The following is a 23,769-nucleotide window of genomic DNA, read 5'->3' as shown; positions in this document are numbered from 1 at the left end:
TTTCAATGTTTAACATATTTTAAAGCCTAGATTGTCACGGCTGTCATAGCTTGTATAACAGTTGTGACTTCTCAGTGAACTTTACGTGAGACCTTATTTCTCTGGAAAAAAAGAAGTGTTTCAGCTTATGACACTACTGCAAATATGTTTCAGAAAATTGCACTAAGACATAAGAGGAATTTTCTTCCTTGTGTTAAATTATTTTCTAATTGTAGATTTAAGGAGAATGAAAAATACTAGTTTGAACAGATTATTCTTTTGTGCTTGTGCTACTGATTATTGATATACATCAGTTTTAGAGTTTAGAAGGGTACAGTGGAAATACAGAGTAAATTTATTGGCTGTATAATTACACATTGTTGAATAACTTTTTCTTATAATTTCAGCAATGCCTTAAATCAGCACACATTGTTTTTTTTGTTCATTATTTTCCTTTTGTACAGGAGAAAGACAGCAAAGGTACAAGGCTGGCTTATGTTGCACCTACAATACCAAGACGATTAGCTAGTACATCAGACATTGAAGAGAAAGAAAACAGGTGAGCTAAGATCGCTTTATGCGTTTACTGTAAACAGTCTTTATTATTTAGCAAGAGAGGCAACACATTAGAAGTGTAGTTATGTGGGAGAACACCACGTACACAGTCCTGAGGAGGTGTAGGCTTAGTATGTTCATAAAAGTGAAAAGCAAGTATTGTGACTGGATAAGAATAAGAGGAAAGTCATAAAAGAGGCCACAAACTAGTACAAGTTCTCTAAACATTTCCGACATAAAGGAAAGGAAAGCCTGTACTTAATCAGTGTCCCTATTTTTGATGGTTTCTTCTGATTTTTCTGCGCATAGTGTTTGAGAATTTTTTAATATAGTCGCAATCATGTTATCCCATTTTGTACCGTGATTTTTTTTCCTATAACATCTCATAAGTACTTTTATGTGTTAATACTTATTCTGAGTAAGCTTTGTTTTTCATCAGTACATAATATACCATAGAAAAGGTCTGCTGAGGTATAAGTAACACCCCCAGTTTTATGGACATAATCTTCTAGTGTTTTTTTTATCATAAATAATATTTTTATAAACATCTTCCTTGCCCCTATAGATAGCATTAGACCATTGGGAATAAAGTGTTAGAACTGGAATTATGTTCCCCTCTTGATAAATACCAAAAGCATTTTCCCATGAGATTTTACTAGTTTTTACTTCTAATATTTATTAGTGTACAGTCTTCTTAATCCTATTTCAAAATAACTACTAGAATCATACTTTGAAATTGCCTACTATGTTCTTTTCACAGAGACTCTTCAAGTTTGCGAACAAGTAGTTCTTATACAAGAAGAAAATGGGAAGATGATCTTAAAAAAAATAGCTCCATTAATGAAGGATCAACTTATCATAAAAGGTAATAATACACTTCCGAAGAAGTGATTTTTATGGATTATTTCATAAAAATGTGAGGCAGTTTGATGCCCTCAATTTAACATTAGTTAAGCAAATAAGTACTTCGGTCAAATATTGTATCTTCTGTTAAGTAAAATTTGATTTGAATATGCAGAATATGTATTTAAGGGTAGGTAATGATTTGCTCATACATTTTTATTATGTAATTAAATTGATATGAGGCATTTTTTAGATTGTATATTTAAAAGGAATGTGTTATGTGATTGACTAGAGCAGCTGAAATAAATCAGTATCTTAATTGATCTAGTCATCACTTACAGTCTAGAAGTTTTCCACTTGTGGGAGAACTTCAGTTGGAAGTTTTGTCATATGGCGGGCTTGCACGGAGCTAGTTCTCTACAAGAAGCTACCAAAAAGAAGAGTACGATATGGTCAACTTTAATACTGTAGGTATGGGTCACTCCCTAGTTATCTGACCCATTGCTGAAAGAATTTCCTCAAAAAATGTCAAAGGTCTACTTTTCCTGAATAAAACCAAACCAAAGTGTTTGTTTTTTTTTTAATAATCAGCCTGGTACCACATGATCCTAGAATATTCTCAAGTGTGAAATATTAAATTAGATCATCTTTGGTTTTATTGGAGTGGGGAGGAAACAGTAAAATGAGACACTGCCAAATTAGCTAAGTCATCTGAACTCTAGCAAGTTGTGGATGCAACTCTTGGTGCTGGAGCTGGTGGTATATTTAGGAACACAGTATTCTAGGGTTTTTTCCTAGTCTTGTGAATTTGTATAATGTGTAAGACATTAAGTATAGAATATACACACAGACACATCCTGTACAGATATGACTCTTTCCTTTAGTTGCTCCTTTGGTAGAAGACAAGATGATTTGATTAGTTCTAGTGTTCCAAGCACCACATCAACACCAACAGTTACCTCTGCAGCTGGGCTTCAGAAAAGCCTGCTTTCCAGCACAAGCACTACTACAAAGATTACCACGGGTCCTTCCTCTGCAGGCACACAGAGCAGGTAAGCCACAGATGCGCTTCATGTTCAGGTCTACTGTGTGCTTATGTATGTGCATGTGTCTTTGTTTAGAAGATTGTGGGGCTCTGGATTTTTTCACCTACTTTATTAAAGTTATTTCCAAACAAAAAATTGGTTCCAAAATGAAGCAGTTATGCATGTCTGGGGAAAAAAATTAAGTTCCTGAGTTAGACTGCTTAAAATGTAAATTTCTGACAGCTCTGGGTGAGCTTTTGGTTTATAGTTGAAAGATGTCTCACATGTTTTTAAAAAATCCATCCCTGTAGTCACATGTTTTCAGCTGCTACAAAGTGCTTTCATTGTTTAGCTATTTTCCTTTTCTCTTTTTGTGTTGCTGCTTATGATGCTATAGTACCTCAAATCGTTTGTGGGCTGAGGATAGTACTGAGAAAGACAAGGACAGTGTTCCTACGGCAGTGACCATTCCTGTTGCTCCAACTGTTGTAAATGCTGCAGCTCCTACTACAACCCTGACTACAACTACTGCTGGCACTGTCTCCTCTACATCAGAGGTCAGGGAGAGACGCAGGTGTGTAAAGGTCCTAACAGTACTGCTAATATGTTGGCCTGGTGGTGAAAGTTGGGTTTTGGTTTTTAAAAGTCTTGATAAGTTGATGACCATCTCTAATGGCTAATAAGTAAAATACTCTGTTTCAGGTCCCAACTATGTAAATTGATATAACTAGCAGTTATTATTTAGGGTTGGTAATCTACCTATGAGAGAACTAATGTTGTTATTTAAAAGACAGTGAGCCAAACAGTTATCTTCTTACTTAGCCATTGCTGGTTTTTAGTGGGCTTATTTAAAAAAAAATTCTTTTGTGATGAAGCCCTAAATACATATATGGGCAATTTGATGTAATGTGACAGAAGCAGCTTTTGTCTTTCTTCTCATTACTTCCTTCCATTATTAAGAAATTTGATGGATGTTAAACTGTTTTTGAAAGTTTCATCTTCACATTCTTGGGCTGAGGTGTAGCTTGGTTAGAGTACTTTTGCCTGGCATGTGTGAGGCCTTGAGTTTGATCCCTAGCTCTACAAAAATGGTGGGAAAAGAAGGCAATTCTTCAGTTGAAAGGGTTCTATACATATGAGCATGCCAGGTAATTCAAATGTGGCTTCATTCACTTAGTTTTAGTTCTAGTACATAGAAAGAACTCATTAATTGAATTTTTAGAAGAATCTTACAAATTTATTATGTGTTCTTAAATATATTTAAGAGCATTGCTTACATCTTATGCAATCTATTGATATGAAATAATAGATGTAGGAAAGTGCTTACTCATTACCTTTTGGGATATCTTTACAGAAGGAAACTGAGACCCAGAGACTTTATTCTTGCAAAATTAACTTAGCTATAGACAGTCTTTCCTTACTAAGATACTGACCAGATTAACTTTCTGCCGGCCAGTGTATGTACAGTCCTTTAGCTGCAGTGCCTGTCAAAGTACTTGGTCTGTAGCAGACAATATTTGTGTTTGAATAGATGAAAACTGACAAGTTCTCACTAAATATTTTATCATTGCATCTTTACTTTTTGTCAGTGTCTTTTATGAAAAATGTGAACTTTTTTCATTTTTTTTATTAGTGTGTTTGCAGTACATAATGATTACATTCTTTGTGAGAAGTTGGTGCATGTGTCTCCTTTCCATTTGACAAAGATCTCCCTACTTCCTGTTACCTACCTTTTGCTCTTTATTTATATATTGGATTTAAATCTCATTAATAGCAAGTTTTAATAATTTCATAACATCATTCAAAGTGGTTGGTACTCTATGAGTGAAATGTCAGTACATTATATTGTTTAATTATTCTTCCTTTATTTTTCTATAAATTTAAGTCTATTTTAGGTTTTTGTCATGCTTTCAACAAGACCATATAGGCAACAGAAATTAAAGGATTGTACACGTCACACTCATCAAAATAACCTGTTAATTGATCAGTGTATTCATTGATACATTGTATCAATACATTGTAATACATATGTATTCATTGATAAGAGTGCAGACTTTGCATTCAATGATGTATCTCAGCCTCTTGCTGTATCTTAATCCTTGAAATTAGCATTATCTCCAGGTTATAATTTCTTCTGCCCAAAAAAAAAAGGTGTTTGATTTACATATTTCAGCTTCTGAAATCGTGTATCTGGTATCCCATGCTTTTTTCCACTGCAGTAACAGCCTAATGAATGCGTCTCAGAATTTGGGAGGTGGGGAGTAGTGCTGGGGATCTAACCCTCTACCACTGAGCTACACCTCCAGTTCTCAAATTGTGATTCTTAACATCCATCTGATGGAGAGAGTCAGGTTTGACTTTTAGAACTAATCCTAGTTAAATGAAAGATATTAAAGATCAAAAATTAAATTTGAGGTGTATTTTTATGACAAAGCAGATTATCATAGGATAAGAAACAAAATGTGTCTGTTGATATTCTTCTCTACATTGTAGAGATTTTGTCTTACTTTGTTTCAGTGATATTTGTGATAATAATGTTTGTGTTTTCTTCCATGTGAAATAGTTGTTTGCAATTTTTAATACATCGTTGGCCTCTTGTTTGTCTTTTAATTAAATTTCATCAGTGGTTCTCAGATGTATATAGTTGAAATTTGCCTTAAAATGTATACATGATAATTTAAAAATATGATGTGACTGAAAAAGATAAGTCAGCACACTTAAGACATTAGATAAATATGCACTTTCAGTTTTTATATAAAGTTCCCATGTACACTGTTAAATTCCACTTTTTGAATTTTCCTCTTCCTGTTGGTCATGATTATCACAGGAATGTCTGTTTTTCTTAGTTAAGAATTCCAATGGACTAAATTTTTATAAGGTAGGAAGATGTTAGACATAAATTAGTGGAGCATGAGAGCAAATTATTTTGCTGTTTACCTACTTGTTATTCTCCATAGTCTTTCTAAACTACAAAATAATGCTTTCCAAATAACTTCATGTTTGTATGAACTGTTTCAGTATGCTCTCTTCTACCATTTTCTTTTGGTTCAGCCAGTCCCCGTTCGCTATTTTATATTTTTTCTGGAAGGAAAAATGCTGAATATTAAATAACACGGGTTGATACTCGTGTAATGACGGTGTAATTTGGTTGACTAACAAAAATATAACCATTGTAAATAACAGCCAATAAGTGTCAGTGAAATAAAATCAAATGATTTATTGGGAAAAAAATCTCTAAAGCTTAAATTTACAAAATAGTGAGCAATCTAAGAAAAATGAACAAAATCATCCCCTGTGTAAGTCATGAGGAACAAATACAGTATGATAGTATGCTACTGCAGTGATTAAGATGACAGTGGAATTTGGTGGGTATATTCTTAACCACATTTTTGATGATCACCTCTTTGGAATTAAAACTATAGAAAATACATAAATTATTTTCTTCTCTCCATCCTATTCTTAGAGGTCTGTTCTCCATAGGCATCCCAAGGGAGGAGAAAGTAACTGAAAATCAGATGGTAACTATCAAATATAGGAAATATTTTAAATATTACAAATCATAACCTAGATATTATGCTGTCTTGAGACAAATATTGTATGGAAAATTAAATGAATAGAGTTTGTAAGTGTTTCAACTAGTAACTTATATCCCTAACCTGCACATGTTAAACTAGGTGTGATAAATATGTTTTTAAACTCCCAGCAGCTTGGAGCTGTATAACACAGCTGGACATGACAGCACATGCTTGTCATCCTACACTGTAGGAGCCAGGGGCTTCAGAAGTTCAAACCCAGCCTGGGCAATTTAGTGACTCAGCAAGACCCTCTCTCGGACAATTAAAAAGTGCACAGATCCATGCACAGGTTCAATTCCCAGTATCACCACTGCCAAAAAAAGGAATCGAGACTCATTAAAGCCTGCCTACAGCTCTTGAAATGCTGAATAAATACATACACTTGACCTTCATAAATTCTTTTTTGTTGAGCCAAGTTAGCGATCACTTTAGGTATTATCTTTTATATTTTTTATTTTTACCTAGTAGAAGTCCAAAAAATGCCTATAGGTACATAAATAAGAAGTCCATATATCCTAGAAATAACGTTTTTTTAAACTTCAATTAGTAGGACTTCTGGTTAATGCCTCCTCTTAAGTTATTTATCCCAGAAAAAAATCAGTGTAATTATTTTAAAAATAGGAAGTATCTGTTACATTTAAATAAAAAATTAAAAACTCAAGATTATTAATAGAAGTGAGCACTATAAAGCAGTGGGAAAATACGTGTGAAGCTTAGTGTAACATCACGAAAAGAAGGGAAAGCAAATCCTCCCAGATGTACTCACTTGTATCTGTGCATTGATACAGTGAAACCATGTGTAGCAGAATCTGAATTGAGATGGCAGGAGAAAGTCAAACTAAGAAGAGGCCAACCACCAAATTGTTTTATTTACGTTATTCCCTGTGCCTCCATTTTAGGAGGACAAGTTAAAATGACACAGAAACGAATTTATGTTATGAATTAAGATCAGAACTAATATTTTAGTAGAAATTGGGTAAGAGAACTCTCACCAAATTCGTATGTTGGGAGAGGTGAACCTTCATTATGAGATAAATGCATTACTGTGAAACGAGCACATGGCCTTTCAGTAGTCGAACAACACAGAGATGAAAACATGGTAAAGAGCATACAAATAACAAAGAAAAATGTAGTTGTATCGTTATGCAATAGTGCCGTAAGTTACTTGACCAGAAATAGGTGCTGTTTTCTTAAACCAGATCATAAAAATAACTGAAGCCAGAATGTACTTGCAATGGAGTCTTCATTTTTCTCTTAAGTTCGCTGGACATCTCACTAAAGCGAAAGCACCCACTTGAGAATTTGACTGACTTTGCCCACAGTTCTTGGTAATTGTAGTGAGAGCAACAGGAGGACCAATTCGCTGCAACTAATTTTTAACTCATAAGTAAGAACTAATTGATGAAACTGTCAAGTAAGATTGAAGTGAGAAACTTGTCATCCTGGTTACCTAAGCAAGTACACACTAGGAATAATGAAGCACGTATTTAAAAGTTGAAGGATGTGGTGGGAAAGAAATACAAGCTCCTCTATATATAAAAGGAAGGGGAGCTCTCTGAAAAGAGTTCTGAAGAATCTGTAGATTCTAAGGAAATTGAAGGCATATTACTGAATTCCCTGAATTTAAAGTTTTTAAAGACATGCAGAAAAAAATAGAAAACCCATAAAACCACAAATTCAGAACTTAGTTATGTTTGTATGAATAGTGTCAGATTAAAAAACAAAATGAATTACAGATTGAGAGGGATACTGAAGTTAACAAAAGAACCCCTTTAAAAACTAGTATTTGAATAACGAAAACTCCCCAGACCATTACTTAGGGGCTTGGAGAAAGCTGTAGGTATCATAAATTAAACTTACTAACTAAACATAGAGAATAGAGACAGTTGACTTCTGTAAGTGTTCTAGAGGGAAATACGTGCTGCATGGTAGTATAATTAGAGTTAGCAGCTGAATTTCCTAGGTAATACTCATTAGTAGAGGAAAGTCTACATGTGTTGCAGGGCTCTGTCTTATCTCTGCTTAGCCCTTTAATTGTTTAATTTTGGCCACACGTGGTACCATACCTTTTGAATTGTTCAATTCTTGTTCAAAGTGTGAACAGAGTATAATGTCTGCCAAAAACATTATTAACAAAAACACAGTGACAAAAAATGAATAGAATGACACATAATCACTCAACATCTATAGTCAAAATTGCATCCAATCCCAACCATTGTAGCAAAAGAAAACATTGACAGAGTTTGGTCATATAACTTCACGTATCATTTAAGGTGATGTTACATTAGGCCGGAATGGGGGCAAAAGGAATGATATAAGGAATTAGGATTCTGTACTCTGAATAGTAAGAAATGTAGAAAGGATTTTGATACCTATCTAATACTTTAGTATTCCAATTTTTAAAATACTGTAGATGAAGAATTTAAAGCCTCCCCTTTTTAATAATAGTACATGGGCCATTAAAAGTGCAGAACTAATAGGGAGATTGTAATAGGTGTTTGAGAGGAGCTAGAGAATTAACATTGAATGAGTTTTTAAAATGAGATTAGGTTGTCACTTTTTTGGATCTTTTGGGGCAGGAAAAGGGACTTTCCTAAGTTTCCTGCCCATTTTTGAAAAGTTGACCTTTTTCTAAATGAAATATTCCTGTCAAGAGAGATAAAACTTTGAATCTTTGAGTCTGAATTTTTCTAAGTGTGATTCTTAAAAGTATTGGGTTTAAATATGGTTGAAAAAAAGAAAATATGATATATTAAAATAGAATTAGTTGCAATCTAAAAAGAAGTGATCAGATGACACACAGAATTTCAGAGCGGGTATAACCGTTGTGTGGCAATTCTTTTTCTTAAACCTCATTGAACAGTACATTTAGGTTCCCTTCATACTCATCTATGTATATTTACATTCACAGATAGATTTCCAACCAACAGTCTTTCTTTATTACTTTAGATCATACCTCACTCCTGTTAGGGATGAAGAATCTGAATCCCAAAGAAAAGCAAGATCTAGACAAGCAAGACAGTCTCGAAGATCAACACAGGTATATTATCTGTATATAATATATAAAATTCTATAAAGCATCTGTATGCACTAGCTATGTAAAAACCAATTGCCTTTTCTTATTTTTTGTAACAGTGTAGATGTCACTATATTAGTTTGAGTCAAGCTTAAAAAATGCTGCAGTAATTCTCTCATAGCCTTTGCATATAGTGACAATGTTACTCTTGTATTTCATCTAGTTAGCTGTGTGCTTTTATGTTGCTTATGTATCCTCCATTCCTAGTTTGATGTCTGGTTGAGTATTTGATTAGTGTTAGAATGAATTAATCACGTATGGTATCTGATAATGATTAAAGAGTTCTGTGACTGTTCGGAGGCTGGACTGGGTAAGGAATAAGCCTCCTGTTAAGTATGTATCAAACAGTTAATGTGCAAGTGTGAGAAAAACATCTCTCGGGCTAGTGGTGAGCCTCTTCCTCCTCGTTACTCTAGTTGTGATACATGTCATAGGCCCTCTTGTGTCTTTCCTTTCCACGGTACAGATACAACTATTTGATCCTTAGTACTACTTTGCTTTCAAACTGAGCTGTTGGTTGGGCTTAACATCTATTTCCCATTGTTTTTTTTGGAGGGATGGTGGAGTTGAGACAGGGTCTTGCTATGTGTTCCAGGCTTCCTTGAACTCACTGTGTAGTCCAGACTGGCTTCAAACTTGTGGCCTTTCTCTCAGCTCAGCCTCTGACGTGCTGGGCTTACAGCCATGCACCAGGGCACCTGGCGTCTTTTTCTGTCCTTGAGTCTATTACTTCTTGAAAACTAACCTGTTCTTCAGAATTAAACAAATTTTTTCTTTATTTAAATCTCAGTTAAGCCTTAAAAATTATTTTAATGTGATTCATAATATAAAAATACTGTATTTATATAAGCAAATACATAAACACACACACATATATATATGTGTGTAATGTATTATATAAACAGTGTATCTACTGGTTCTTGTCCCTCCCTGAATGTAGGAACTTTTGTATTCATATGGTGTTTATCTCTCTTAATATTTCCTTAATTTCTGAGCATGGGCACAGTTTCTTGGCCATATTCGTGTCTTCCCCAGAACCTATCGTTGTGTTTACTCACATTGATTCTTCACAGATTTAAGGTCCTCTAATCTGTGTAAAAGCAGTTTTTTCTTATGAACCAATTGAAAACATGTATATTTGACTTTTAATCATTCATATTTAATATATCTATTTCTAAAATATTATTTTGAAACAAGGTTTAATGCACCTTATAATTAAATGTATCCTTTTTTGTGTGCAGGGAGTGACATTGACTGATCTTCAAGAAGCTGAAAAAACAATAGGAAGAAGTCGTTCTACCAGAACCAGAGAACAAGAAAATGAGGAAAAAGAAAAAGAGGAAAAAGAAAAACAAGATAAGGAGAAACAAGAGGAAAAGAAGGAGTCAGAAGCATCTAGAGAAGATGAATATAAACAGAAGTACTCCAGAACCTATGATGAGGTAGTGCTGTTAGTAACACAGTTTAGGCAAATGGTATGAATGGGTCTTGTGACTCTTTAGTACACAAGAGATTTATATATCAACGGAACTGTATAAAACATGAAATTATTTTAGCTGGGTTTTTTAATTACTTTGACATTAGAACGTTACTTTTCCCTTGAAGTGTTCGGTATGTCTTCATTGTGATTAATATTCCAAGTGGGTTTTAATTTTAATGTTTCATAGACTTATCCGCGATACAGACCAGTATCAACTTCAAGTTCAGCCACTTCATCCTCTTCACTTTCCTCCATGAGCAGTTCACTCTGTGCTTCAAGTCAGCTAAACAGGCCAAACAGTCTTGTAGGGATAACTTCTGCTTACTCCAGAGGGTTAACGAAAGAAAATGAGAGAGGTAAGAACAATTTGAAAATACTTTGTTGCCTTCAAGTAATCCTTTGGCTTTTCCTAATAGTGCAGCTGAAAAGAACAACATTCTAAATTGTGACTCATTTGGCCCAAACAGAAAGAGCATAAGCTTGAGAATGAGAAAAGTAGAAAAACATATATATAGAATATATTATGCAAAAAAAGAAAAAAAAAAAAAAAAGAACCGGGTGTGGTGGCACACGCTTGCAATCCCAGCACTCAGGAGGCTGAGGCAGGAGGATGTTTACAACTTCAAGACCATCCTGAACTGCATAGAAAGACCCTGTCTCAAGAAGATTCTCCCCCGCTTCTGCCCCAAAAATGTTATGGCCTGGAGTCGATACATACAGCTTTGTATAACCTAATACTTCACAAAAACTTTCATGTTCTCCTGTGAAAAAGTGAATTTAGATGCACTGGTGGTTAACTGATACTAAGATTGGCTTTTACTGCAGTGATTTTTGGGAACTTTAAGCTATTTCTTATGCACATCATATTTTTCAGTTATTTGTGGGAGACTGTTGGGAAATGTGTAATGTTCTTACTAAGAAAAAATGTTTATGCTTCTTCTTGAAAATTAGGTTTCTTAACTATATTTGGCACATGAATGGACATATTGCCACTTCCTGTTGATATAAACTTCCTTTGGGATTCTAATTCTTATTCAACTTCCTGTGGAAAGTGATTAATTTTATTTCATAATGGGGATGATTATTAAATAAAATGGTTCCATTTGATATTTAAAAGCTGTATCTCATAGTGTTAATCATTATTTATGTCAGTAATCATGTAGGATAAGCATCAGAAATTAGATTTTTTTGTTGGTGGTAGTCATTAAGATGTTTCAGTTCTTTTAACTACTGTGTGTGAGGCCCATAGAGTGTTGGTAAAATTTTGAGCCAAATTTAAATTTAGGGACATTTCACATAAATTTCAGATTTTTGGCTTTTCTTAACAAGCTAAAGAATTTGTCAGGACCGGGTCTGGTTTCTCGTGTGTCAGCAGTTGGCCAAAACTGAGTGGCAGCAGCTACCCTTCCCCCGGAAGCGCCCTGCCGCTCGGCTTTCCCCACTCGCATATCCGGATGGCACTGCAGCACCGGGTTTTTAGACCTTTGCTCTGAACTAATTGTAAAAGAGCTTTAATTTTCTCTTGAAACTAATTTTGGGGTGTCTTTTCCCATGACCCTTTGCTAATAGTCTTCTAAAAATCATCTTTGCTCTAAATATGTCTGTATTTTTAGTATACTTAAAAACCCTAATATTCTAATAGCATATGAGCCAAAAGTCATTTTAACTGTTGCAGGGAGGAAACAGAAATTGTAAGAGTAACATTTTTATGTTGATTTGTTTTTAATAAAAGATAATATTTTCCAGAAGAGTTTGACCTTAGATATTTGTGACAGAAATGAAAGAAATACGTGTCTCTCCCAAAGAAGGACTGACAGCAGCAGTAGGAACTGTGAGCCAGGCGTAGTGGCGGAGGCAGGAGCGGCTCTGTGGTTCGAGGCCCGCCTCTGGGCCACTTAGTGAGCAGCTACATTGTAAGACCCTATCTCAAAAAAACAAAAACCAAAAACAGAAATAGAAACTAATAAATTTATGTGATTCCTACTACATTTCCCATCATTAAGATGGTTGTAGGTTGTTTTTTCCCTCTTGCAGGTTTGTCTAATCTGTGATTCACAAGCCATTAGCTCAAAAAAAGGAAGTTCTATACTTACATAAACTGTACTTGGCCAGGACAGTCCCTCTTCATGCACTGCAGGCCAGGCAAGCCAGGTTAGGCACCTGAGGGTTAGGTTTGGGTGTCGTAGCTGTCTCTTGTCACACATTAATAGCCGGAACCCTGTTCTCCTCTAGGATTCCGTTGTTTTCTGTTCAGCAAATATATCTTTTGAGCAAAACTTTTATTTAGGTGCTAGGAAAAGGGAGATTATTTTTGTGATTCTTGAAAATATATCTTAATGGGAGATAACAGTGCATGTTTATAAAAAGTATAGAAGTTCTGCAAGGGGTCAGAAATTCTGATTGGGGAAATTTAGAAAGCTTCACAAAGGAGGCTGATTTAGAATTGTTTTGACATGTATAGTTTTTAAAATTCTGTCAAGGTACGTTGTCATCATGTGATGTATTATAACTTTAACAGAGGGAGAAAAAAAAGAAGAAGAAAAAGAAGGTGAAGATAAATCACAACCTAAATCCATCAGAGAACGGCGGCGACCAAGAGAGAAAAGAAGATCTACAGGAGTTTCCTTTTGGACACAAGATGTGAGAACCTGCTGAAACCACTTTATAGGATACCTAATTGTCTTAGTTACTTTTCTCCTTGCTGAAACAAAATACCTGACACCCAGAGTTAAAGGTGGTTCATAGTTTGTAGAGCAGGAGAACAGTTAATGGCTCCCACAAGACAGCAAAAGCAACCAGGGAGAGAAAGAAGACCCTTTTTCTCCCTTACATTGTTCACGGGCTGCTTGCCCTGGGGCAGGTGTAGCACTCACACCCCTAATCATAGCTGGAACTATGGCAGGTGAATCAGTGGACTGATGTACTAGGCACACACCCTTAATCTCAGCGTCACACACTCCAGATTCAGCCACCTCTGAAAAGGTGACCAAGTGAGACTTTGGGGGAAATCTAGACACAGGCCGTGACACTAATGTTCCCATAAATTCATACTGATAATTTCTTATACATTTTAGATTACGTACTCTTTAAATCATCATTGTGTTTTCTGAGTTGATTGTTAAGTGAAAGTCCTTTATAAAGATACTGAAGAACTACTTCGATTTTTTTGGTATTACTTAAAAGGAGTTCTGCCCCAGTTTCAGAATAAAAATTAAAATGGTTGCTGCTTGGAGGACATACGCTGATTATTTTATAATGGCTAAACTGCTTATCTATCTTAGCGATTTCTTGAGAGAAATATGTTTTACATTTAATCACATTTTCACAAGTAAGGGAAGATCTACAAAACAGAATTGATTCCATCTAAAGGCATGCTGTGTAGAAACAGTGTTTTACTAATGAAATTATAACTACTCCATAAAAATTAATTTTTTCCAGTTCCCTGGCGGTATGCCTGATGTAATATTTTTCCAGATTTCTGACCATGTGTGATCCCTTTCTTGTATGTAAGAGAATCATGAGACAGCAGCATTAATGTGAAATTTATGTTTCAAGACAACATGTAACTACGGAAGAGCAAACATAATTGGTCTCTTTTTTAGCTTCTTGATTTTTTTTTCCCTTTTTAAATTAAGAACCCTGTTGAAGCATGACATGTACACTGAAACATAATTCCTAAATGTCTAGCATAAGGCATTGGCCTACAAACAGCAATGCAGGCGCCCACATATTCTTTCTCTCTCAATCTTAATCATCCTCACTTTCAAAACCAACCAGAATCTGATTTTTTGTTTTTGTACCTTGAATCGCACTTAGGACCTGCGCTTGCCAGGCAGGCGCTTGTGCTAACGAGCTACATCCCTGGCCATTTTTTTTTTTTAAATACTAGGGGATTGAACCCAGGATGGTCTTCACTGATCTACATCCTATCTCTTTTTAAACTTTGAGACAGCTTCTTTCGAAGTTCTCCTAGGCAGGACATGAACTTGGAGTCCTCCTGCCTTTTTATTAGACTTGATGAAGCAGTATTGTATGGGGCTGTAATACAATAGTTTTAAAAAACATGGAAAATAAAGTAATACATAAATGATGGGAAACAGTTCAAACATTTACAAAAATTCAGGAATAGTGTGATGATCCCATCCCAAGAACCTACTGTTTTAGCTAATAAGTTCTGTCTGCTTCCCCAGTTTTATCTTCTATCATTTGCTGGTTTGGTTAGGATCTAAATAAGGATCATACATTATGATTGGTTATTTCTTTGAAGTCTGTCAATCAGTAAGATTCTCCTTTTCATCTAATTTTTTTGCAGTCATTTCTGAAGGAAACTTAGTTATTTCTGTGAAGTATAAGTTAATACATTCCTCTTTTTTTTTAATATTTTCTATAAACTGGTATTTGGATTAATCAGATTCCAGTTCATTATTTTTTGGGCACAGTATTTTGTTCCTTTGTGAGAAAATGCATAATTTCTTACTGATTTTTAGCTGATTGCTCAGTAAGATTTTTAATAACAGTAAAATAAAACATTAGCCCTTCCCAGCACTCAGGAGGCTGAGGCAGGAGGATTGTTGCGAGTTCGAGGCCAGCCTGAACTGCATAGTAAGACCTTGTCTCAAAAAGAAAAACAAAACAAAACAAAAAAAACCTTAGCCCTTTGCATCCTAATGTTAGTAAGTCTTATTATTTAAAATTATTCTTAATAACTCATATGTGTTAAGAATTCCATAGGCAGAATTGTATTATTACTATTATTATTTAAGTCAGAATGACTGCGCCATCAAGGCACAGGACTATTTTTCTCTATAATGAAAAGATAAAATACCTCAGGTTTAAACAGCCTACAAAAAGAACAAAGGGCTTAGTCAAAGAAATGGTGCATAGGTAGGTAGCTCTTTTCTGTTGTTGTATTAGATTCCTTTTCACAGTTACTTCTCGTTCTTAGGATCTCTGGAGCTCCCCTACTTCTTTCTTTCTAGTTCCTGTGTTCTCATATGAAATTGCATATAGACTGTGAGTTCATTGCATGGAGTTAGTAATAGTACAGCAAAACATCGTTAATTGCTCCCGTTCCCTTATTAACTTCATGTAACCCTTTTGCTAGATACCAAACTCGTATCTTGTACAAAAATTCTTTCTAATCTGTGGAACAAAATTCTATAGTTTCGTCCTTACTTTATGGATAACAATGATTCAAAAAGTTAAAATAATTTATCTTAAGTCACACAGTAAAAATAAGTATCCTAGTACTACACTAGATTTACCTACTTTAAAACCTGTAGTATTTCTACAGTGAGCCTTAGCCAGATGTTTGAGCATGTTTTTTCTTTTCTATTCTCTAACCCTTTAAAGTTTGTGGATATTTTTAAGACTTTCTCGTAGAATATTCTCATAGGCTGGAATTCTAGATGTGTCATACTATAACCTTGATTTTCTATTCCATGTACTCTAAACTCCTAGAAATTTCAAGAAAGAACTCCACCTAAACATAGTAGGACTGTTGATAAAGTCTTTCCAAGTTTCAGCAAATTTGTTTTTTTAACATGAAATTGTTTTTGCTGCTTCATTATAATTGAAACACTAAAAAGCGCTTATACTGACTTTTGAAGTATATACTGTATCATTATAATGTGATATAGAATATCTTCTCATATTGAACTCTGCTTTTTTTTCCATCTTCAATATATATATGTGTTTCCTATTCCACATGTTAGATAAGTTCTCTTCACATATATATACACCAGGCCTATTTAGGTTGTACTATGCCAACAAAATAGTCTTCCTCCTAATAGGGCAGAAAATTTCCACTTAAAAATCTTTTTTTTTGACTATTTCAAAAAAGTGGTTTTTCTCAAGAGTCATTTTAAATGGGCAAAGCCTTAAAGTTCTTAAAAACGAACTGTTTGATTTTTTGTTGTTGTTGTTTTTCTCCGGTACTGGGAACCGAACTCACAACCTTGCGCTTGCCAGGCAGGCGCTTTTGCCGCTGAGCTAAATCCCCAGCCCTAAAAACGAACTGTTTGAAATCTGTCTTTTCTTCCTAAAATAAATTGACAATCTGTTTCAGAGTGATGAGAATGAACAAGAACAACAGTCAGATACAGAAGAGGGATCCAATAAAAAAGAAACTCAAGTAAGTAACATTACATTTTATATTGAGAAGTATCACTATTTTTAAAGATTACTTTTAGTTGTTTAATTGTATTTACTTATGCAAAATAGTTATTATACTGCTCACCTACCTATGGGAATAAATAATTCAGGGCAGAAGGACCAAATAGGAATAGATAATATTTTAGGGGATGGAAATATTCTAGAATCTTTATTGTACTGGTAGGGTTATGGAGATACAGTAACTGCAAAAACCCATCAGACTGTATACTCTAAGTGAACGTAGTTGATTGTTATTTCATCTTTAGAGTTGAAGAGAAAAAGCAAAAATGTTGAATAACATCCTTAAAAGGAAAATATCTAAAGGAGACTCAGAAGTAGTAGAAATCCAGAAGTAGTAGGCTCAGATTTTATTTCTGTAGGGGCAGAGTTACAAATATGCAGAGAAAATAGACATCTAACTTACTTTACCTCTGTTCAGAAATTTAGAGTCTGCAAAAGACTTATTTTATATTCATAATCACAATCTTCTGAAAAAGGCATTCTTTTCTCCCTCAGTACTGCTGAAGGGATTAAGGCAATTTGCAGTGATGTATGGTTGCATAGTTAACAGTAAAAGTTCATTCCTCTTTGCCCTTTTTTTGCCCCTCTATCCCTGTTGTTTGGTTGGGCAGAGAGATAAAGAGCTCTTTTTCATATAGGGTTGGAACTATACAACATGAGTCACCACTGCCTATCCTGAAATAGCATTCTGGTCATGTTAATGCTGTCTTCACTTTGACTTGGAATGTCTTAATCAAACTATGACACTTCCTTTCAGTCAGCAAGGATCTGTAAGTGACCAAAAGCTGGCTACGGTGCTAGAGTGACTGTGGACATTTACTTCAAGAGCTGTTTGCTTATTTTGACCCAAAAAGGACATTTTAGGTCAGACAGACAAATTAAGGAATGAATAAGTATTGAGGGTAAATTATTACCGGGCAAAAGCTTTATCATTTAATGTGTTCATGTTGAGATCATAATTTGTGTGTCTTGCTGCCAGGCAGTTTAAACCACCAGTGGTGGTCCATGCCCAGTGAGTGGCTTGTGCCACTGGTGGTATCACCGGATCTAATTGCTTTTGTTGGTCTTTTTTTAAATAGAATTAATAAAAGGCTACCCGATGGGACAGTCACGCATGTACCATCAGTGGTTCAAGCTGGCAGGAAAGTGTCGAACTATTTTCAGTTATTCACTCTCCCCGAATTTACCTAACGTATGTCTCTTTCTTATTCTGTGAGCTGATTCATTCATCATCTTTCTTTCCCATTGGTACCCTATGAATTCCTATTAAAATGGACAGATAATAAGAAGGAGGAATTAATAAAAACATCCCAGGTGACGTCTTTACCACACAGAGCCTACCTCACCTCAGGCCTCAGTGGGAGGGAGAAGAGTTCAGGCTTCCAAAGCTGTAACTCTTTTTGAGGCGGCGGGAAGGGGGTTGGTACCAGGAATCAAACTCAGGACCTTGCGCTTGTCAGGCAGGTGCTTGTGCCACTGAGCTGTATCCCTGACCCTTCCAAAGCTGTAACTCTGAAGCGTATATGAAGTGTAAATTTTATTATAAAAATTATGCCGATACGTTAAAATTATGCCTATATAGTAATAAAAATTGTATCAAAACATAGATTAAAGTTAACTAACAGTGTATTTTAAAAGAAAAGTTTTCTTAGTTCCCAACAGTTAAGTTTTTGTTCATTTTAAAGAAAAAATTCTTTAGCTCGTGCTTTGTGCTACCGTTCTTTCAGTTACAAGAACACAGAATGCCAAACTGAAATTGGATTACAAAAAAATAATTTATTGTACTCTGGAAGTTTTGTATGTCAGTGTCATCCTCAGGCTAATTTACCTTACAGAGATGAGATTAGAGTTGGCTGTGGCCAGACAAGGCACACCACTGAGCTCCGGTAGCTATTTGCTACCAGTGTGGGCCGTGTGTCAGGTCGCCTACCCTTAGTAATTGTTGTACCAGGAGGAAGAGGAAGGGTGGAGTTAAGATGCCGACTCAGAGTGTCTCACCTAGCAGACTGAAATGGAGCTTGCCCCACTAAGTGTACTGCTCTTTCAAACACTGGTAACAGCCCTTGCTTCTCTGAGAGAAGATGTAAGCAGCAAAAGTTGGGGCCAGGGATGTAGCTCAGTAGCACCAGTGCCTGCCTGGCAAGCGCAAGGTCCTGAGTTTGAGTCCCAGTACCAAAAAAAAAAAAAAAAAAACCAGCAAAAGTCTTACGAACATTTCCTAAAATGAGTGTTGTTATTACCTCATAATGGTAACTTGTGTACAGTTTAATCAAAACACTCTAAATTTCTACTGATAGGGAATAAATTACATAAAATGTATGTGGATAGACCAGTACAGTGGTACCTCAGTTCGTGAATGCTTTAGTTTGCAAACTGCATCAGCTGACAAACATGACTGCAGCCATCTTTCTTTCCCACACAAACACAGACGTGGCCATCTTCTCCAAAACGACAGAACAAACTACAAACTAAGTCCATGAACTGAGGTACCACCATATTTTGTATGTTCACATAGATGCTATAGGTTGAAAAAAGGTTAATAGTGGTTGTCTAGGGGATAGACATATGGGGTTTTATGGAGGAACTCTATACCATATACTTTTATATGAGCTCGCAGTATTGAAAAATTGAAAGAATATATTTATTTTGGAAAAAATTTTAAAATACAGGGAACAAGGATATGCAAAGTGAAACAAGAAAGACACAAAAAGACAAACACTATATAATTCAACCTACTCAATTATCTAAATAAGTCACAACTCAGAAACAAAAAATAGAGTTGTGGTTGCCAGTGCTGTGGAGGAAGGTTGTTTTTTGACGGGTACTGAGTTTTGATTTTGTAAAATTACAAAGTTCTAGGGACCTGCTGCATAAAAATGTGAATATAGGTAATATTAAAACTGCAGTGGTAAACATGGTTTAGATAGTAAAATCTGAAGTAGACTTTAAACAGTCCCAGAGGAACCTAGTAATTTTAGTCCGTTTAGAGATATATAAATGGAAAACGACAAATATCAAATTCAGAAAATTAACCATTTCTAAATAGCTACCTTACATAAGTTTGTTGATTCCATGAGGTTTTTAGTAGAAATAGGAAAAAAATAAAGTTCACACAAAAAAGCTACTTTGGTTCCCATGAAGACTGTTTTACCCTATTCATTGTTTTACCCTATTAATTGTTTCATCCTTTAGAGAGGAAGGAACTTTAAGTTAGCATACCGTTTGCTTAAGAAATTAACTTAAAGAATCATAATCCCCCCCACCCTGGTTGCTAAACCATGAAGAAATGTATAGCTAGATTTCCAGAGTAAAATTTAAACAAAATACATGTATACTCTTTTGCATAAAATAGGTATTTATTTGTGTGCTTCTTACTGCCTCAAAAACAAAAATGGCTAAAATGGTTGCTTTGAGATATTGCATAGTACCTGATATTTCTTAAGAAATATGTCACTTCTGCTAAATACATATAAGTACTAGATATGCTTCTCAGTCTATCATTTCTTCTTCTGATTGAAAAGTAATGGATGGTGGTTTCTATAGGAAGTCAAATGGTGAATTTCCAAGTATTTGATACTGTGCATGTAAAAAAGAATACAATGATGCTGTATTCTGCAATATTTTTAAATAGCTCCAGTAAAGTAAAAGCATACATAGTGCATAGATCAGTTAGTTTAACATGTTCACGACGGGGCCATAATTCGTCTGTCTTACGCCAGGCAGCTTGAACCACCAGTGGTACATGTATGACTGTCCCAGCTTTTTATTAATTTTATTAGTAGAAAGAACGGTAAAAGCAATTAGATCCATTTGTACCCCCATTGGTACAAGCTGCTCACTGGGACAGGCATATGTATACTGCTGATAGTTCAAACCAGCGGGGGCATGTTAATGGTAAGAAACATTAGTAATGTTACGTTAAGTTTACTTAATCAGCTTATCAGTTAATAGTTGAATAAAAGCATAAAATGTATTATGTGTTTTCTTTCTAGACGGATTCCATTTCTAGGTATGTTTCACCATTTTTTTTACTGATTATTGTTCTCTGTTTTATCTTCAGTAAAAATATGTTGCTAGTGGATTTTAGTGATTTTGTACATAAGAATAAGCTGGGTTATAAAAACCTATAGAAATTTAGATGACTTAATCACTGTTACTAGCTTTCTCCATCGCTCCTCGACCTTTTGGCTAAGATCAAGTGTTATTTGCTTTCTTAGTTAAATGGTTTTTTTTTTTCGGTTCACTGGTTATAAGAGGTCACTACGAAAGAAGGTTTTTTCCCAAATCTGTACAACAGTGATACTTTTTCTAGTTTTCTAAGTTATAGCAGCATTGTCTCATTAACATCAGGAACTGAAATCCATATTTAATGAAGTATTCAGCATCTTTTCACTTAGCTCTGCTTTAGGTAAAAGCATAATTGTTAACCAAAACCCTGTAAGACCAAGAATATATTTATATACAGTACTGGTGATTCTATTGAATTAACGTAGACAATAGTATTTTCCTGTAAAGGTAACCTAAATTCAGAAACAGAATAAATAATCCACACTTACAAATAAGAAACATTCTTCATGTTTAGGACCAGCCCACTGTCATTTTGGATATCATGAAATCTAAGATGTTACTGATTTTAAAATACCACTATATACTACTAAAAAGAGAAAATAAGTACTGCCAGTTAAATGATAACATGCCATCCTTTATAATCCATGTTCTGATACCAGAGTTGTAAAAATACAAGTTGTAAAAATGTGAGAACAGGTTATGTAATTTAAAACTATTGAAATAATCTATCATAATATGAAACCAGATACAGAAATTTTGAATCTCTTTAAATAATGGAAGTCAATGTTAAATTTAAACTCTCATTTATTATGTATCACAAAAATGGACTAGATAACAAGTTAGGGATACTATTACTATTTTGGAATGTCAAGTAAATATATACTAGAATATAAATGTAATTTGTGGAAGACTATAATAAAGCTTTTGGTTTAAACTCGTCTTTTGAAGATATGAAACCAGTTCCACATCAGCTAGTGATCGGTATGATTCCTTGCTGGGTCGCTCTGGATCGTACAGTTATTTAGAAGAAAGAAAACCTTACAGTAGCAGGCTAGACAAGGACGACTCTACAGACTTTAAAAAGGTACTTGGGTTATTTAGCTATATTTAGTTAAAAATAAGTTACCTTTTGTGTTGAGATATTTTATTTATATGAGCTTACAATGAAATCAGTATCTGGAAATAACTTACTTGCATATTTAGTTTTTGACAAGTACTGAGTAGAATGTGAATAGCTGTTTTTGTTTTTGTTTTTAAGTATTCAAGACACTGCAGATTTAAGTATTTCAGGCCATTAGAGTGATTGAACTAAGAGGCAGTATTCGGAGGTAGGGTGTGTGGCATTATGCACACGTTTTTTTCTTTGTTAATAGGAGGCAGACAGAGAATATGGCTTTCTAAAGGTGACTGTAGTTTTCCTAGGTAATTGAAAAAGTTTTGATAGCTTAGGTGCTGTTAAAGATTAAGGTTGAAAGTACGGTAATTAAGTCCTAGAAACTCTGCAATCTAGGATTGTGAGTATTATTAATCTGTACATTCTGAGTTTAGAATACTGAAGTTTATTGAGAAAACTTGTAGTATTTGTATGTTTTCCTGGGTATCTGGCAGCTATTTGAATTACAATACTTTCTGATTAACTAGATCAGTAACCAGCAAGGAGGGACTCATTGTGCACCATAGGTATTTACTGAGTAAAGAATAAGGTACTGAAATGTGCCGCCCAATGAGATTCTACTCGTGAGCTAGTGAAGATGGATGTATTGTCCTGGTCTCATGAGCATCTTCCATGTAGTGGGAAAAAGAAACACTATCAAGCTAATGAATTATAATTTTAAACTTGTAAAGATACAATTTTTTAAAAGTATATAACAAAAGAAAGTGATGGGTCCTGTGAAAAGATTTTTAAGAAAGCAAGGCTTTAGCCACCAACAAAAGGATGATTAATTGTAAGCTGCGAAAAGTAGAAGAGAAGGGTGTTCTAGATGGAATAAACTGTAAGCACGTAGACCTGGTAGCAGAAGGGTATACGGTACATTACAATAATTTAAGTTTCAGTGGATACTGCAACCACAGCATGCAGTTTCTTCTAGACTACTTTAAATAAACCCATATGCTAAAAACATTTGAAAGCTATTCAAATGTCTTTAATTTATGGGGAGTGACAAAAATGTTTGGCATATGAAAAGTATGCAAATCTATATATACAAGATAGCGATAATTGCACTAATTTCTGTTAGTTCTTTGAAAGGAGGAACAGTGTTTATTTTGTTTGATCAGTCTGACATGCCTATATCTGGTAATCTAAGAACTGCTTTGAAGATAACAGTATGCAATATAATAACCATTGTTAATTCCCTGTCGTCTTGTTTGGAAATTCTGTGTCGTTTTATTGTTTTTTATTATACTCTTTAAAATTAAAAAAAGAAAAGTATGCTACTTTCCGTAGACCAGTGGAAGGACAGGGAAAAGTCCCATTATTGGAATAGCTGGGATAAGACATGATTATAGGGATTACCATGAAAGCAGTGGGGAGGGCAGGGTAGCAATACAGTCAAGTGTTGCAGAATAGGACAAAAATCGTCAGAAAAGGGGAATGTCTTAGGTTTTGTCCTAGATTTGAAATATTTTAAGAAATATTTTGCTTAGCTTTTAACTTTACCATAAGTAATAAAAGTGATATGATGAATGTAACTATTTCATTTTTTGAAACTCAAGAGGAAATGATAGCAGAAAAGCTCAGACACTCCAAATCAGCATCACAGGGACTTCTTGGCTACAATTGCTGTGTAGGTATATGATCCCACTTTATCAGATAACTGAGTCATTTTTTTAGAGAAACTGCAAAGTGAGATTTTTTTCAGTAAAATTTCACATTTTAAATGCTGGGATAATTTGTGTATTCTTGCTGGACTGTAATACCTGCATATGACTATCAGTCTCTACCTTGCAACCACAAAATATTAAAAAGCATTTTTAGTATATTCTATTTTTTTT

General features: G+C 34.8%; 1 protein-coding gene across 9 annotated transcripts in view; it reads left to right on the top strand.

Moving 5' to 3' along the window:
- Nucleotides 1-23,769, top strand: part of Ppp1r12a (protein phosphatase 1, regulatory subunit 12A) — a 133,155-nt gene that overhangs the window by 94,767 nt on the left and 14,619 nt on the right. For 4 of the 9 annotated variants that reach the window (XM_013517877.1, XM_005374361.2, XM_013517866.1 and 1 more), the window contains 11 exons: nt 444-538; nt 1,295-1,399; nt 2,262-2,429; nt 2,800-2,976; nt 8,927-9,017; nt 10,295-10,495; nt 10,721-10,889; nt 13,052-13,173; nt 16,601-16,666; nt 20,700-20,716; nt 21,724-21,859. In XM_013517877.1, coding sequence (XP_013373331.1) covers nt 444-538; nt 1,295-1,399; nt 2,262-2,429; nt 2,800-2,976; nt 8,927-9,017; nt 10,295-10,495; nt 10,721-10,889; nt 13,052-13,173; nt 16,601-16,666; nt 20,700-20,716; nt 21,724-21,859 — 1,347 coding nt within the window. The remainder of the gene's footprint in view (nt 1-443; nt 539-1,294; nt 1,400-2,261; nt 2,430-2,799; nt 2,977-8,926; nt 9,018-10,294; nt 10,496-10,720; nt 10,890-13,051; nt 13,174-16,600; nt 16,667-20,699; nt 20,717-21,723; nt 21,860-23,769) is intronic. The other 5 variants (XM_005374363.2, XM_013517885.1, XM_013517875.1 and 2 more) reach the window with 4 other exon arrangements.

This window comes from Chinchilla lanigera, unplaced genomic scaffold, assembly GCF_000276665.1.
Source record: "Chinchilla lanigera isolate Chin_1 unplaced genomic scaffold, ChiLan1.0 scaffold00004, whole genome shotgun sequence".
NCBI classification, from domain to species: Eukaryota; Metazoa; Chordata; class Mammalia; order Rodentia; family Chinchillidae; genus Chinchilla; species Chinchilla lanigera.
This window is presented reverse-complemented; position numbering and strand designations above follow the sequence as displayed.